Below are 17459 nucleotides of genomic sequence, written 5' to 3'. Positions count from 1 at the left end.
TTGAGTGTCCAGGGTTTCCAGGCTGCGGGGAGCCAGGCTGGCTGGAGAATGATAATAACAAAAAGAACTGGGCTAGCAACCCCTGAATTGCTGCAGATGCTGGGAGACTCCAGCAGAGTCACTTAGAGATCCTATTTCATTAGAGAATGGAGGCAACATTTGGATTTTATCCGTTTTACCCACACAGAAGATGCGTGGGTTTTTGATAATCAATGCAATTTCACTGCACCTTGGTCACCTGCATTGTGTGGGCATGCCACAATTGCACATAGAGAGGAGTGAACATAGGCTGATGCTGAAGTGATCACTAGAAACGAAAAGGTGAAAATGAGCAGCCCTAATGCAAAATTACACTGGAATTACATCAAAGTTGTTTGGATACAATCTGCATGACTACAAGAGTCATATCTCATCCACAGGGATTTAAGTACCCTGGATTTCTCTGCTATTACAGCCAAGACCAGGAGGCCTCAGGAAGAACTGTAGGCAGAAGGGGTCTGTTAATCAAGCTGGAGCCTCCTAGGGCTGAGTTCATTTTTGCTACAAGTTTCTCTCTAAAAGATTCAGCGTTTGCCCTTTTCTAACCCATCCTTGGGAACAGCCTGCTGTTTTCCCTGGCAGTGTGATTGTCTGTTCAGCTTTTTTATCTGGCTACACTGGAACATAATGGCAGTAAATCTGTGACTCTGGCCGCTGAGGGCTGCAGGAGGCTGGCTTGCTGCTGTCTGAACCACAGGGTTGAGTTAAGGCAGCATTTGTCTTGCGCTGAAAGGACCCACGGTCACTACTTGGATGATTGATAATTTTCTAGTGACACAGGAACTGTACTATATAGGTGGCAAACTCATTCCAGCTAGGAGAAGGCACTGATGTTCAGGGTTACGGTTACTCACATGCTGTAGCCACAAGAGAACAAAACCCAAATGGTTTGAAAACATTTTAAAATTAATTTTGCATGGTTAAGGCTAAAAGAAGATGTCGCCTCCATTTCATGTCACCCTGTGCTTTTCCCCTGTGCTTGGTTTCTCTCAGTATTATTCAGGACTTCTCATTTGGCTCCTCGCAGTTCAGAAAAAATAATTTTTGAAATTAGATGTATTTTGGGCCAACAGCTTACTCGGCATTTGACTCTGTTTCAGGTTGTTCTGCTACTGCTCAAATTTTTTTTTTCTTTTTTTTCCTTCAGCGGTAACCCAGTTCTCTTAGGAGATAAGTGTTTTTAGGGGAGAGGAAAGGAAGTTCAGTGGGACTTTACCAAGCTTGAGGCCTTTATCTTTCTGCGTGTATACATACCCCCACAACAGACTGCAGCATGGTGGTTCCTTCAGTCAGGAAGCTGCTTCTATGTGTCAGCTTTCTGTGAAGAGCTGCTAGCTCATGTCATGGGAGCAATACAACTCTGTCTTGTCTGTAGTGTGCTTTGCCTCTAACTGTAATTCCAAAGTCTCAGCAGGTCTAATTCTGAAGCAGCAACGTGCTGATGAGACAATCTTGCTTTGTTTGGAGCAAGGTTGGTCAGTGCTTACTCAAGGCCCTTTCACCATGTGCCTTTGCACCAAATAGGGATGTGCTGTAGTCATCTCCATGCGTGTTTATCTCTGTGTGTTCCTCCTCCTTTCGTACCTGCTTTCCAATTTCATCTGACTCCATCCTAAGCCTCTGTCTATCACTAATTCTTTCTGTAGGCTGGTTGAACATTTCTGCTTGGTTTGGGGTCGGGGCTTTTTTTGGGCGTGGGAATATTTTGATTATCTGCATGAAATCCCTTGTCTCTTCTTCTGCACTTGGTATATGTGGAACTGACAGCTCCACGGAGGTAAATGAATGCCACTGCATTTCAGGGGAAGAATTATTTCATGCAATTACCCTAAAAGTGCAGGAGAGAACAGACTGAAAGGAATAAGGGAGAGAAAGAAAGAGAGCATGAGAGAGGATAATCACAACACTTCGACAGGTTTACCCCATCGTGTTTGAAAATCTATCACTCTGACAAGTCCCCTTTGTGAAAGGTGTAGACAGATAACCAGGCATTAGCTCTTCAAGGTCCTCTTGAATGGAGGGTAATCTGTAGAAGGATCAGTCCACTGCTCCATTTCACTCAATGCCTCTCCCTGATTATTTTCTACAGACTGGCTGTACCCCATTTCCCTCTCAGTGTCTCAATTAAGCTCTCATTTAATTCTCAGTGATCCCTGGTCAGGGGGATCTGGGTAAACTTTCAGTTGACTTGTGGGTCTTTCTGTAAAAATTATGCTTTTGTTCTGAAAAAGGGTGCCGTAACAAAAGACTGTCGCCCCAATCCCTTCCTGTCTCTCGGGTCTTGTTAAAAGGCCAAGGAAAAGGGAACTTTTTGTAGTTTCATTATTCATGTCTGAGAAGAGATTCAGTAGAAGCAGTTCCTGTCCTGACTCTTCTGCCATTTCACCTGCCAGCTTTGTCACCCTCTTGATACCATGAGCAGACCCAAGTTACCCAAGGGAAGCTGGTTACAACAGCCCATGTCTTCCTGGAGACCTCATGCATCTCTGTTCAAGAAAACATGTTTGTGAAAGACGATTTGAGGTCCTCAGGTGGAAATTTCTGGCCAGGATTATTATTATACCATTATAATTATCAAATTATAATTGCAATAATTTCCTGCCATGGTTTTAAAGAGACAGGACATTTGCCATACTGGGCAAGGAGAGGATGCTGGGCTAAGGATTCCTGGGCCAGATCACTTTTTGTCACCTGCACCTGCCGCTCTTGCAGCAAAGCCAATGCATGAGTCACACCTATTTGCACTTTGAGGTTATTTACAGCACATGTTGTTGGGTTAGGAAAGCTAAGGTCTAGCATATGTCCTAAAATTAGGCTTTTCTCCTTTTGGTTGGTGTCAAAAAGGAGTGATTCACAGCCATGGGGGAAGCCTTTCTACCCAGTCAAAGCAGTTAGTGCTTTAAGTAAGAGGATTTATTTCTGAGTGAGATAAAGCAGGTTTAGCTGAAGCTGCCTCCCGAGACCACACCCTGCAGTGGGAGATGAGGGGAAGACAGGGAGCACCCCGCTGTGCTGCAGGTAACTCCCAATAAAACTGGCCACACGGCTCCTGTGCTGCTGGCCTTGTGTGCAGGGGCCACCCCACATGTGTGCCCTGGCCAGAAGTGCCAGGACGAAGCTCAGGCTTCGCCCCCATAACTTCAGAAACTCTTCAATGAAGAAATGATAAACCTGAGGCTCAAGCCAAAATTCTGGATTCTTTTAAACTTTCTTTTTCTCTCTTTCTCTCTCTCTCTCTCCCTCTCTTTCCCCTCCTGCAGGATGGTGGAGTACTCCCTGGATCTCCAAAACATTAACTTGTCTGCAATCCGTACTGTCCGTGTCCTGAGACCCCTGAAAGCAATCAACCGCGTGCCCAGTAAGTCGTGCTTCCTTCTCACACCTCTCAGCTCTGCTTGTGGGGAGGTCATGATCAATAAGGCTGCCTGTGCTGGTGGTGTCCCAGCAGGTACAAAGTGAATAGAGGCTTCTGTGGGGTGTGTGCAGGTTTCCCTCATCACAGGGCCCAGAGGTGTTGTTGGATGGGCAGGAAAACAACAGTCTCCCAGCATATCTGCCCTGGTCATCCTTTCTGCAAGGCCATGTTGATGGAACTTCAGGAAGCCACGGTGAACAATATGCAGTAAAGGGAAGGGGTTTTTCTTTTGTTTACTGAAAGACATCACAGTTTTAATGATGTCTGTAGCCTCAAAAAGGCCTCTGTGTGAGGTCTGGAGAAGGATGAGCTTCAGGAATCAGGGAGAATTAGTTTGCTCAGGCTTTCACAAGACCTTCCAGATCCTCTTCTCTGAAAAATCTTCATGCCGTTACAGGTTAGGGGCATGTAGCACTGACTCTTTTTTTTTTTTTCCCCCTCCTCACCTTGTGCTTTGAATTCTCTCTTTTGTGCCAGCTATCCCCTCTGTGAGCTGCTGTGTGTGTATGAGCCAGGCCTGGGGCTGCCGGGGCTGTGCCCAAGCCCAGATGTGTCAGCCCTGGGAGACTTCAGGCATTTCCTCTGCAAGTTTTTCAGTCTTACAGAATGGCAGGACGTCTCTTCGCTGTTCTCCATAATCTCCCTGATCAGGCTGTCTGCAGTGACTAAGACCTTGCCAGAGCTCTCCTAATCCTTCTCTCAAACTCAGATGCTCCTTTTCCTTTTCCAGACCTGAGAAAGTTTGCACAGTTGACCTCCTAATCTGCATCATATGTTTTCCCTTGTGCCAAAGTAATTTTCATGATGTCACCTACTTCTTGAACATGCTGTGGAGGTGGATTTCAGAGACTCTGGCTTCATGCAAAGCCTTTCTATAAGAGGATCTTGTCCCTCTTCCTGGATGTGCTTTTATCTTTGAGCGATAGCCTTGAACAGAAGGTGCTGAAAGGCGTAAAAGAGAAATTGAGGCACTGTCCTGTGTGTCCAGCATGGCAGAAGGGGACCAGACAAAAGAGCCACTGGTTGGGGCACTGAGAGAACCACCAGGAATGTGACAGGACCATCACGGGATGATAAAGATGAGGTTCAGGAGAAGCTTTCGGCTATTCATGGTCAGCAAAACAAACCCCCCAGTCTGTCTCCATCTCTCTGGCCCTTCTCCAGAGAGGAAAGGACTGGGAAAACCAGCCCTGGTCCTGAGGTTGATGCCTTGAGAGGCTACCTAGAACAGAGGCTAGATGGTGTTAAAGGAATAAAGTAGGTATTTATTAAAAGGCCTCCAAAAGATACACCTTGGGCAGTACAAGAGCCCGGCCATGGTTCCACCCAAGATGGACGCGCGGTCACGAGGTTTCACACTTCTATAAGTTTTGGTCCATTTACATATTAGGGTTAATTGTCCAATTTCAGATTCAGGTTATGAAGTCGCATCCTCCCAGATTGCTCTCCTCAATTTGCTGTTGTTTACACTTTTTGGGCCCGAAGCTGCAACGGTATCCTTGGTTCTCAGGCTGGGAAAGGATTGCTTTGTCTAACTGCCCTGTGAAGAGAACTTGCTAACACTTCATATGAAGTGCAGAGTTATACACTAAGGCAGTATAGAATCTAGAAAATATGAAAGCTAAAACTTAAGGCATCACCTTTCTGTGAAGGGGTGGCCTGGAGGCTGTTCATGGCAGACTCACCCCTTCCAGGAAGATATGGGCAGCAATGTGAGAGCAGCACCATCCTCACGTTGTGCAGCCTCCTTTCCTCCCCGCTTCTTCAGGTGTGCCATGAGTTTGTGCTCAAAGACTGCTTGGAGAGACTGATCCCTGTTATCAGGGCAGACTTAACCTTGGAGGCAAATGGAAACATCTGGAATGACATCCAATTAACTCTTAGAGGTGTCTGCCATTTTAATTGCTGGACAAAGGTGGTCAGGAAGCGAGCTTGCCGGGCAGAAACCTAAGGCTTTCTATTAGTCCTGTTTATCTCCTGGAACAGCCAGAGCTGCCCCAGGGAGGAACAGTGTGAGCCATGTCAAAACTGACCTGCTCCATCCATGCAGAGGCACCACAGATGCTTTCCATCATCTTTCCTCATCTTTGCAGAGCAGATGCCATTGAATTTCTCCTGGCTGTCCTGGCCCTGACACTGCCTGTTTGCTCTTTTCATCAGTATAGGACTATACCTGTATGAAATTGATGCTGTTTTAATTTCCACTCGGTGGTTAAACCTTTATGTATTTTTCTTGCTACATAAATCTGTGGTTATATGCAGAGAGTGTTTTGGAAGAAAGACATCCTGCCATTAATTAAAGCAAAAAAAAAATAAAAAAGAAAGAAACAGGATTCCCTGGGAGAGCAAGCATTGACTTGAGGGCTGAAAACTAGCGAAGAGGCTGTAAACAAAGGTTTGTGATAAATGGGAATGAGCTGCATTAGAAGAAGGTGCCTAGTGGGCTACAACAAACATAATTAATGGGACCTTTGGCCACAAATCTTTTTTTAATGTCTTTTTAAAGTTCTTCATTACTAATCTGAAGCAAGAGGAAAGTCTATTAGTGAGATCTACTGAAGATACCAAGCTGGAGGTGTTGCAGGTGCTACCAAAGAAAGTGGGAAATAGGACAGCAGGAGGTAGAGTAAGATTAAGGTCATGGCTGTGAGTGTGAGATGTTTGGGAGAGGCAAGGAGTTGATCCCAAAGGCAGATATCAGATATTCGGCCAAGTTCAAAAGGCTGTGATGGGCCGGGGGGCCCAGTGTTCACCTTGGGCATTTGAAAGGCTTCCACATGGATACCCAGGTAGGGACTGATTTCCACAGGGGAGTCTGGCTGTGTGGACTAAATAAAGGCAGTTTATTATCAGGAGAATGGACAAAATTATTAGGAACCTGACTGATTAGAACACGAATGGAAGAGTGCTCAAGTGGTCTGTCAGGTAGATTATTTAGTGCCCAAAGAACTCTACTGATCTGCCAGTGTTTGAAAAGTCCACATACTTATGTGGAAATTTCTGATGAAGCAAAAAGAAAAAGGCAATAACAGAAAACTAGAAGAGAGGGAATTCATAAGGAATTTCTAAGGAAACAGTAGCAACATGGCCGAGTAAAAAGTTAAATAAACTTATTTTATATTCTTAGCAGGCGGGCAAGGCTGAAGCTTAAATGCCCAAATTCCCAAATTGGATGTGTCTAAATTCTGCTTATGTGTGCTCATTTGCAACATGAAACTACTGAAAGCCCTTCCTCACAGTGACACTCCTGAGGCTTTGAAACAATATCCCACAAAGAGCTGTCAAATTCTATTTACTCATTATCTGTGGTACAAAGGATGCATGGATGGATGTAAGCCTCTCTGAATCATGACAGAAGAAGAAAGGGACAACCAGTGTAACCAAAAGGTGGCAAATGTCCATTAAGAATGACAGTTTCTACCCAGTTTGTAGTTAGGCTGTAAAACTCGCTGCTACAGGAAATGGCACCGTGCAAGTAAAGGAAGTAAAATGGGATTTTCCAATGGGATTTTCCCATGCTTGGAAGTGTTCAAGGTCAGTTTGAATGGGGCTTTGGGGGACTGGACTGGTGGAAGGTGTTCTCGTCCATGGCAGGGAGATTGGAAGTAGATGATCTTCAATGTCCCTTCCAAACTCAAACTATTCTTTGAGAACTCACATGGAGTCACTTCTGGATTTCAAACCTCCTTTGGGGTTAGAGCTGATCTTTAGCTACCAGTAAATCAGCAATTGACTGCATTTCTTGCAGTTCTCAGCAGGATGTGCTACTGACCATTTCAGGTTTCCTGTCTGAAGCAGTCTGGGGTTCTGCCCTGCCTGATCATTCTTCCATCTCCATTCTCATGCCATCTGTGGAGCATGCTAGACAAAACATGAAGCACCCTGGTCTTGTAATAGGTATCACACCTTCATTAACATTCCCTCTTATTCTTGCATTCCTGACTACAACCCCAGGAACTCTGTCTTTTGGGGTCGTGTTTGAAAATGCAGGAAATGAAAAATCAGAGATTGTTCTGGTCCTATTGCCATGGGATTCAATTCCATGGCAATGAGTTGGTGTGACAAGCCCTGCAAATCACTCAATCAGTGTAAAGAGTAAAAAATACCCTCCAGGTCTCTGTCAGAGGTAGCTGCCTTCTGCTCTGGCCATGTCTGTGTCCTGGTCTTGGGGTGAAATTCCACATCCATTTGTTGTTATCCTTTTGTGATTGTGTTGCAGATTGCTGGGTGAAATATTGCTCTTTGCACTGGCTCTTTATTCGTTGCTTCTTCTCAAGGCAAAGCACAAGGTTTGGGGAGAGAAGCTGGTATTGTTTTATTTTTGCCTGCTTTTAAGCAGTGAATCTGTGATAATTTCTGATAATTTGAATTTCTTGCTCTTCTTTTATTAAGTTTTTTTTGACATTGAAGAGGAAATGTTTCTTCATTTTACTCTTTCTTGTCACATTTGCCTTATGCAAAGAAGAGCCCTTGCATTATGTGTGATGTCTTCCAGTTTCTACTTACAATTTAGCTGATTCATCATTTGGAAGCAGATTTCTTCAGCTGGGTGCACTGTATGCAAATGAAGGAAGCTGTTGCAAAGCAACTTTACAGAGTAGAAAGTATACAGATCTGATAATACTCTGTCTGTACAGTAATATTTATGTGGAGTTATAAGTATTAGAAAAATCACATTATATGCTTACTATTTGGTGTGCAGGAAATAAAATTTCAGATTTGTGGGGAGTTCTGCTTTTTCTAAACGTGCTTTTTTCAGTCAGAACAAAAAAAATCTTTTCCCATCCTTTTAAATACAGCTTTATGATGCCAAATTTTAGAAGGTTTGTTTCATTTAATGTTCTCTCTTACCCTGGGTCCTGACAAAAAAGTCTAAAAATCAGATCAAATCCTTAATCAAAAATCAAATCCTTAATCATGCTGTTCTAGTATAAGAATGCTTTCCTCTCTTCTTGTCCTTGTTTCTTTTTGCTAAATGTTTTAATGACTACTGCAGTGTTTTTATTTCAATCAAATAGCAGGTTTTTTCCTAGTACAAGTGCTGTGTATAAAAAAATCTTGATCTAGTTCCATTTTTTTTTAATTATTGTAAATATAGTAGCTCCATGGATCCAAATAGACTGGAGTTTTCTCCTTTTCCTCTATGGATCTCAAAGATATAAACTATGGCTTGTTATTTTTAGTCTTTCTTATGTTTCACACCAGGTTAGTGGGACCCAGTGAGTGTCACCAGCAGACTCAGGAATACAACTGACATCCCCTAACTCCTAGCTCTGCACTCCTCTCACTAGACCAAAGCCCCAAAATAAAAATAATCTGAAGCATCTGAGCGCTGAAATGGGAAAAGCAGATGTTTAACCTGTATATGCCTGCTTTAAATCAGTATTCCACACCAAGGTACCTGTGCTTGGCACTGTAACAGTGCCTAAAACAGAGTAAGCTGGCTACGAACCCCGCACTTGGCATGGGGGAAAAGTGATGACATTTACTTCTCTAAATGTGTTTTTTAAGAACTAATTTCACTGATGAGCGTGTGTGAAATGAGCTTCTGACTGAGATATATGAGGCTGTAAAACAGTCTCATTTACAGCTAGATCAGACAAAAACCAAGCACATTTGACAGGCACAGTCCTGCCCTAGCAGTTGGAAATGCAAACTGATTATGAAATTCCTCTTCTAAGAGCCACCCATGGCTGATGCTTCAGATGCTTCAGTGTTTTTTCAAGAGGACTTGCTTCTTCTCTTTCAAAACTGATTCCCTTTCAAAAATGGGTACTCTTCCAAATGACTTTTTTGGAAGTACATTTTTCACCCCTCTCAGCTTTATTTGTGAAGCAATAGCTGGAACTCAGATACTGTTGATTTTTCCAAATATTTAAACTTACCCAACTCACAGTTCTTTGTATGCAGTGCTCTGTAAATACTTATTATCACACCTCAGTGACAAACAAACCACACTCTCAACCATGTGCTAATGTGTATACACATAGATTTATCCACATACAGCCTGAGCAGGTTAGTAAGGGCTCAGGAGTGATGTTCTCTGGCGGTACCCATACCAAAAAGTTAAGAGGTCACAAAGCCCTGTTCATTCCCTGATCAGGCTGTATGACTGAAATGTATCTAAAGGTGAAGCTGCCAGCTTCCTGTGGGGGACAGATCAGAGATGGAATTGTACTCAGAGCTGCACTATCCTGTATGTGCAGCACTTGATAAAGTGTCTTTATCAAGTCAAGCCCTAAATTAGATGGGCATGCTCAGGATGAAGGGAAACTGTGTGAAGGGGAGCAGAGCAGAATGAAGACCCATACAGATGAGAACAGAGAAGAAGGGGGGCTGGAAAGAGAAATGCACAGGAGGCAAGTGGTAGGGTTTGCCAGGCACAGCACACGAAGGCCTGGTGCACCTCTGTGTGTAGGATAATGCAGAGAAGTGGCGGGGAGGAAATCAAAACTGATACAAAGTCAAGGACAGTATAAAGAAGATCTATTGACTCACAAATATGCTGGATGGGTTTGCAAATCAATGCAACTCTGAAGCTTTTTAACAAACCAACTGGTCTGTAACCAGACCCACATTTTGCAGTGCTGGAGAAAGCCTTCACAGAAGCCTAGAATGGTTTGGGTTGGAAGGGACTTAAAGATCAGGGACATCTTCCACTAGAGCAGGCTCTTCAGAGCCTCATTCGGCCTGGCCTTGAACACCTCCAAGGATGAGGCATCCACAATTTCTCTGGATGCTCCAGTGCCTCACAACTCACAGTAAACAATTTTTTCCTGTACTTAATTTAAGTCTTCAGTCACTGAAGACAGGCTCCAATTTAATTTATTTGTTGTCCGATCTCAGTGCTGTTTTTCGTGTGGATTACAAGTGTGCAGTGTATTGCCAGGTGTTTAACTGGGTAATCAAAGTAAATTTTGGAGAAAAACTCCAAAACATAATTAAAATTATATTCCTTTGTTAATGTAGCATTATGGCAAGGAGCTGGGAAACACTGAAATGCAGGAAACAGAGACCTGCAAATGCTTTGTTTTGTATGGTACATTGATTATTTTCTAATTTTGTGGTCACAGGTCATGGGAGAAAGTAATATTCCTTCTCTGAACCAGTCCACTTCATTTCAGGATTATTAGCAAGTATTCAAAAGTCACTAATTGTAGGCTTGTAGGTTTTTCAGATGGCTTTAAAGCCATGAGATTTGAAAAAGGAAAAACAATCACAGATTAAAATTATTTATTTTTCCTGTGGCTTTCAGGCCTTTTTTTTTTTTTTAGCTGTAATCTGAGATTTTCAAGTCACAGCAACATTTCCCACCTGAAGGTTTCGGCCATGCATCTAAAGACTGATGATAAAAATCACAAGAGTCTGTAACAACACTTCAGAATTTGTGTTACTGAAAGTAAAGCAAGCCTGGAAAAAAACAAACCAAAACATTACAGAAACCAGTCATAGAAAGACCTTTGATGGAATCTTCTTCTGATTTGTCCTTTCTCCTGTAGGGGAACCTGCAGAGCCAGAATTTTAAAAAATGCTTAGTACCTCACAGCTTCCATTGTGACAATTCTGCTGCCTGTTCAAACAAGCTCAGCCTCCAGTGTACACAGCAATCATGAAAGCCCAGCCATGTATTTTGCTGCCTAAATGGGAGCTGAGCTGTTTTGCAAAATCTGTCCCATGGGACCTATAAAGTAATGGATACCATGGAAATGCGAGCAATAATGACAGTGTATTATGGGGTGAATGATACTGTCATATTACACTAATGTAAATTAAACTTTGTGTGTGTGGGCAAGGCAATTTACAATCATAACCCTAAATTTTTCTATCTTTGTGTATTTTGGGACCGATTCTCCTGTTCACACTCATTTCACGTAATGTCATGTCATTGCCTGCAGTAGAAAGAAACGTGATTCATGCTAGTGACAGCAAGAGGAAATTATCCCTGTTAAATCTTACCCAGAAGTTGCATTAATGCTGTTTTACATAATATTTTGCATTATTCTGTCCCACTTAGCACTAGAGATGTGTAAAGAGCTTAAGGATATTTATAGAATGGAGGCAAGTGGCTCGCAGCCACAGCACTGGAGTTGACTTTTGTCCCTGGTGTTAGGTGGCTCCTGCAATTCTGAAAGACAAGCTGGCACTGTATGTTTTTAATAGACTCTTCACCGAAAGTGAATGCAGTCATCACTGCAGTGATAAATGGGGGAAAAAATGAGATGATCAGTGAATGAACTACTGTAGCAGGTGGTTGTAGGTGTTGCTTATTAGATGTTCAGTATTACAAAAAAGAACAGAATGACAGTAATCCCCCAGAGAGACACCTCTCTAAGAAATAATCTGACACCTGTCATCACTTTCTAAGACAAGGTTGCTTAACAGTCCAAAGCTTGCAAGGGGATAATGGCCAGACAGTGAAGAAGGGGGCTACTGGCTGGGACCTTTGCCTGCATGCATTTCTGCTCATGTCACGGATTATGTGGCTACCAGCCATGCTGTGGTGGCACGTACTGAATGTGACTGCTTGTGGAGGAGGAGTTTTTGGTTGTTATCTGCGAACCTTAGCTGGGCTTACAGCATCTATCATAAGGTGCAGCCTGCTGCAGAGCTTGGGTGTCTCCTTTTTGGATGACAGAAAAGCTTGGACTGCGGCCACTCTTCTTCCAGAAATGTCAGCATTTAGGTGTCAAGGTAAATGCTCTGGATTTTGCTCTGCTCTCTTTCTTGAAGCCACTGCAACTGTGGGGTCAGGTCTGCAATTATGAGGCTTCACTTCTGAGCTTGCTTCTTCACATCACCTGGCAGCACCACCTGAGCCCCCTTTGGCAGCCTGCTGAGCACTGTGGCTCTGCAGTGCCTGTGTGTTTATTTGCTTCTCTTCCCCTCCAAGGAAAAGAGCTTATCTCTGGTTTCATTTGTACTCTCTTTTCAGGGGTTGTTTTAGCTGAATGTCTGTTGGGAAGCATTTTAAGTGGTGCATTTTTCTTCTCTTCTTACTTTCCTTTTTCATGCTCATGACCTGTTCTGGTCCATGTCTTGCTCTGACTGAAAAGAGGTGAGGTCTGTGTTAGTCCCGGGATCCCAAGGGAATTGTTTCTAGAGCCTTGGAGCAAGTTTAAAGAGATTATTTTCCTCTTATATGAGTGTACTCTAAACCTAGTCTGGAAAGCTCTGTTCCAGCAGGGTGAACCTATGGACAACAAGTTTTTTTCTGGAGTTTCTCTCTCTTTTTGGCTACCTCAGGCTTAAGCTGAAAAGTACCTTGAAGGTAAGGAGTAGGGGCACCTAATGTTTAAACTTGAGTATTCTAAGAGAAGTCATGGTATGAAGATGAGGATTGGTATGCCCATGGTACTAAGAAAATGAACAACAGCTCTCTGTACTGGCTGAAGCTTTGTAAGTGCTGGAAATGTCATGTTTTGATCTCTTCTGTGGTTACATTGGGGAGTGACAAAGATAATTTGAGGTTATGTCATCAACAGGCTGTGTAGGATGAGGTGCCTGAGCCAGTCAGGGATGCTAAAAGGCCTTGCTTGTCAGTAAGGCAAAAGTGGGGATTTGGTGAGGAATTGACCAGTGCTCCTGAGCTATGGATCATGCTGACCATCTGCAAGTGCTAAACCCCCAGCTCTAAATGTACCCTGCAAACACACCCAGAAGCTGACAAAGAGATTGATGGGAAGACTTAGCTTTTCTCTGAATGAGCCCAGTGTGTCTGGGGCAGTTTTTCCTTAGCGGCAGAACTGGCTTAAGGTCTCTCAGTACCTCATATTGTCTGTCAACTGGACCAGTCTTTCCACAGAGTTGATTTAATTTGGGTCTGGCCATCCATCTGGACATGCTCTCTCTCTTGCCTTGGTGCAAAGCAGGCGGTGCTGGTTTGCAATGTGAGTGAGGCTGGCTTTGCAGCTTGAAGACAAAGCATCTGGAGCTGCATGCTGGCTCTTCCAGCTGAACTCCTTTAGCTTGCACATGTTGTTTGCAGAAGAGGCCTCGGTTAGAAGAAATGCATCAAAGAGAAAGGATCTGCATGGCAAGGGAAGCTGTGGGTTATAGTATAGGTCAGCTTGGCAGTGTGTCTGCTGTTGGACCCACAGATGATTGGTGTCTCTTGGTAGTGTTTGGCCCAAGCTGGAGCTGATGTTTATGAATGCAATGTGTGAAATGACAGCTAAGCCTTCTCAGCAGGAGAGCAGTGAGGATGGCCACAAGTTGGAGCAGCAGCTTGCATTGTGCACACAAACTGAGATTATTTTAACTACAGGGGTTGGCTGCAAAATTGAATAAAAGAAGAAGGTGCGCCTCTCTTGCTGTGTACTTTCTGCACAATCTATCTGGAATGGTTCCTTGGTTCTGAAAATTTCCATAAAGGAGCATGCACAGGAGAATCCTGCCAACCCCATGCTAGCTGGATGGACTGCCATGTGTCCTGGGGCAGGGGAGGAAGGAAAGAAGGCATGCTTGGACAAGCCGCCTGGCTGAGGGACATAATGACACTTCAGTTTCTGCATTCTGCAAAATGTCCTGCCAGCTACAGTCACAAATGCTGACGGGAAGGAGATTTGTTTTTGTTCCAGTTAAAATGACAATTGGTAGCTTGGTCCACGATGCAGATGAGATGGGAGCTGAGAATTACGTTCTCCTCCATCTGCTTTACCCCAAGCGAGGGAACGATTGCCTCAAGCCGCTATCTCCTTTTGACTTCACATGCGTTGGCTTTGTCCCTCACGCTGAAAGCCTCCGCGGTGAGAAAGAGCAGGGTTTCTCACCCCTCCTCAGCCGGTCCCCGTTCGTATCACAGGATGGTGAGCACCACGGAGTGAATCAGCTCAGCTGTCCCGGCGCTCGGGAGGAGGCAGGCGGGGAGAGGGCGAAGTGCCAGCGCTGCCGAGCCCCGGCGGTGGCGGTGGCGGTGGCAGTGGCGGTGGCGGTGACGGGCGCGTCGGCCCAGGCCGCGGGCTCGGCTGCCCGGGGCTCGCCTCCTGCCCCGCCGCTGCGCTCAGCTGCGATAGCCAGGCTAATCTGGGCTGATGGCAAGAGTCTGGAAGGAGGTCGGGTCATTGTAGTGTCTGCTGAATTTGTCAGGAAGGGCCTCTGGGTGCCATCAGGGTGAGACAGACGATTTACTTCTTCTGAACCACGGAGGGAGCTCAGAAGCTTTGCTCGGCCCTGTGTTTCCTTCTGACGGTCACTTCTGGGCACTTCTCTCGCCTTCCCACCATTTCTCATCCCTCTACATACTTTTCCCCCAACTCCTGCTGTGTTTGAGTGATGAACGCACATGTGGCTTTGCTCATGCGGGATATCTTACCAGAAGCAGCCCTGCCTTCGAGGCACCATCGAGCACCCTTCTCTACCCCTTGCTCAAGGGCGTGGGTGAGCAGCAGAGAACCAGTATGTGAGCATTGTTTCCTTCCTTGGATGCCCACAGACTAGGCCATTTCATTTCCTCCCTTCCCCTGGTCAGAGTGAGTGGAGAAAAGATCTTTGCGAGCCCACACCTGGCACTCATGAATATTTAATGTTTCTAGCTTTTATTTCCCTTGAAGAGCAAAACCTTTTCAGATTTGATGCCCTGGAAGGCTGTTTGGTTGTTGAATGTTGTTTCATCAATGCTCTCTCTCCGTGCTTTTCCTCCAGACTGCCCAGCCTCTCTTCCTTTCTCTTCTTGAGCAGCATTCCCTTTTTACAAAGGATGCTTCAGAAAAGGTCACTGTCCCTTTCATATCCCCTCCTTACTGTGAGCCAGCACGGCTTCTGCTCTGCCAATGGTAAAGGACAAATGGGGATGTGGGGAAAGGCAGCAGTGGGGAGGGAGGCCGGGAGAAGCTGAGGAGCAGCACAGAGGCGGAGAGGAGCTGTAGGCAGAGCAAGAAAAAAATGGCTGAGCAGCAGGTAGAGGCAGCAGAAGGTGGGAAGGAGGCAGCAGCAGGATTTTCACAAGGGGCTTTCCAGTGCCTTTCAAAATTTGTCATTCAAGAAGCACAGGTGTTGCTGTGGATGGCAGCTTGGGCAAAGGGCAAGGGCCCTTTGGAAAAGGGAGGCATCCCAGTTCCCCAAACCAGAATACTCCCAAAGTTGCACTTCCTATTTCTACTGTCAGGCAGTTGCTTTAGAGACCTCATTATTTTGGTCACCAGCTTCTATGGTAAATCATCACCTGTTGGCCTTAGGCCATTCAGCCTTTCTCCCTCTTTCTCCTGCAACTGCAACTGATGTTTGAATGCTTTGATGGGTGTAGATTCAGAATTACTGCTTTTGAAGAGCCAGTCTCATATCCACAGTCAACATCAATGGGAAGAGAAAGATGAAGCTGTCTAACTGGAAAATAAAAAAAAAAACCCAAACTGGTTTCTTTTGGACTTAGAACCTGTTGATGCTGAAATTCTTTGTGATGTGGAAAAGATGCCAGATGGTGGGGCCACCTGCCAGTTCTTGGGTCACGGCCCCAGGTACTCCAGAGGGCCTAACATGGGGGCAATAGCTATAATCTTGGAGCTGTGGAGAGCATAATCTTGTACCATCAGTAGTCCCTATGAGAGTCAGGATGGGGAACGTATGGGCAAGCAGGATGTTTCCAAGAAAAAGGCAGACAAGTTTTGCACATAATTTGCTTTCTCTTGGAACATAGACAAAATCAATTTTTGTAAATTCTGACCCAACAAGGATGCTGTCTGTAAAATTCTGGTGGGAATGTCTGTTTTGTCTGTTCTGCATTTCAACATAAGGCCAACCTCATCTGTCCTATTATCCAGTTCTGAAAAGGAGCTAGCATCAACTGAACTGAAAAACACCACCCCCTCTTGCAGCATTACTGGCACAGCTTCCCGTGTCACTTGACTCTCCCTAATGTACTGACCAGGACAGTTTGTGGGAACTACTGAGCTCCTTCTGTGACCCAACATTAATGCAGGGAGCACCTTCACTGCAGTGAGGGTGCACAGTCTTGAAGTCCCAGTGCTGTCCAGAGCATTTCTACAGGGCCCAGCAGGTCTCAGTGGCTGTGCTGTTGGACTTGGTGCACTGAGAGGTCAGAGAGCTGTCAGTGACTCGGGGCACAGCTGCGATCCCCAGCGAGTGGCTGGAGCTGTGTCCCTGATGTACTCATCTAGAAGCTGCCTTATGCAGTGACTGGTGACACAGCTGAACAGGCAGGCAGCAGGGCTTAACTACTGCTCCACAGCCTGGTCTTAGAGCTAGTGCCATCATCCTTTATCCTTCATGTCCCCTGTAGGCACCAATGAGCATCTTCTCCTTCCTACACCTCACATACCTGTAAATACCACTCCTGTCTCTTCCACCCCGCTCTGTCTCCAAAGCATTCTCTACTAATCTAAACCAGTCTGCTGTTCCACAGCAGGCACACTTCTCCCTCTTCCTTCATTGTTTGTGTATTCCATGCCTGCCTGCCCCACCACAGGTGCCACTTCCCTCCCCTGTCTGTGGGGCGAGCAGTCTGGGGAATAGACATGGAGCATAATGTATAGTATTGTGTGGTAATTACTTGGTGCTGGGTACACAAGGGAGATTATCTTGTGCCTCAAAGGGCTGTCAGAGAATCCTAATCCTATCTTCCCCTCCTCTCTCCCCTTCCACTGTCATCTGAAGCAATGAATTGGTTAATACCTAATTAAATACCTAATTAGCTAATTACTTGCTGGCCTACATGGAATATCTTCAGTGAAGGAACTCTCTTGGTATCTGAGGGGGGACCTCCATGGAGACAAGGATAGACAACCTCGTGAGGTGTGCACAGGGATAAAGGCAGTACTGTGATGCTCAGAAGAATTTCTAGGCTTTCACCATCCCTGGAGAGCAGAGGAAAAGCCATTAGCTCCATGGAGAAATGGACTATGTTTACCCCTACGTGTGGCTGTGCACTAAAGAGCCAAGGGGAAAATAAAACCACAGGAATAATTCATTAGGTAATTAGTTAGTAAAAAAAAATATTTCTGGAAACATTTGCACTGGGCAGAGACTCTGTGCTGGAAGCTTTTTGGGCTGT

At 45.0% G+C, this 17459-nt stretch overlaps 1 protein-coding gene across 6 annotated transcripts in view; it reads left to right on the top strand.

Moving 5' to 3' along the window:
• Positions 1-17459, top strand: part of CACNA1I (calcium voltage-gated channel subunit alpha1 I) — a 164548-nt gene that overhangs the window by 93432 nt on the left and 53657 nt on the right. For all 6 annotated transcript variants that reach the window (XM_038154692.1, XM_038154697.1, XM_038154694.1 and 3 more), the window contains one exon: positions 3300-3397. In XM_038154692.1, the coding sequence (XP_038010620.1) occupies positions 3300-3397 (98 nt within the window). The remainder of the gene's footprint in view (positions 1-3299; positions 3398-17459) is intronic.

The sequence above is a fragment of the Motacilla alba genome, chromosome 1A, assembly GCF_015832195.1.
Source record: "Motacilla alba alba isolate MOTALB_02 chromosome 1A, Motacilla_alba_V1.0_pri, whole genome shotgun sequence".
Classification (NCBI taxonomy): Eukaryota; Metazoa; Chordata; class Aves; order Passeriformes; family Motacillidae; genus Motacilla; species Motacilla alba.
This window is presented reverse-complemented; position numbering and strand designations above follow the sequence as displayed.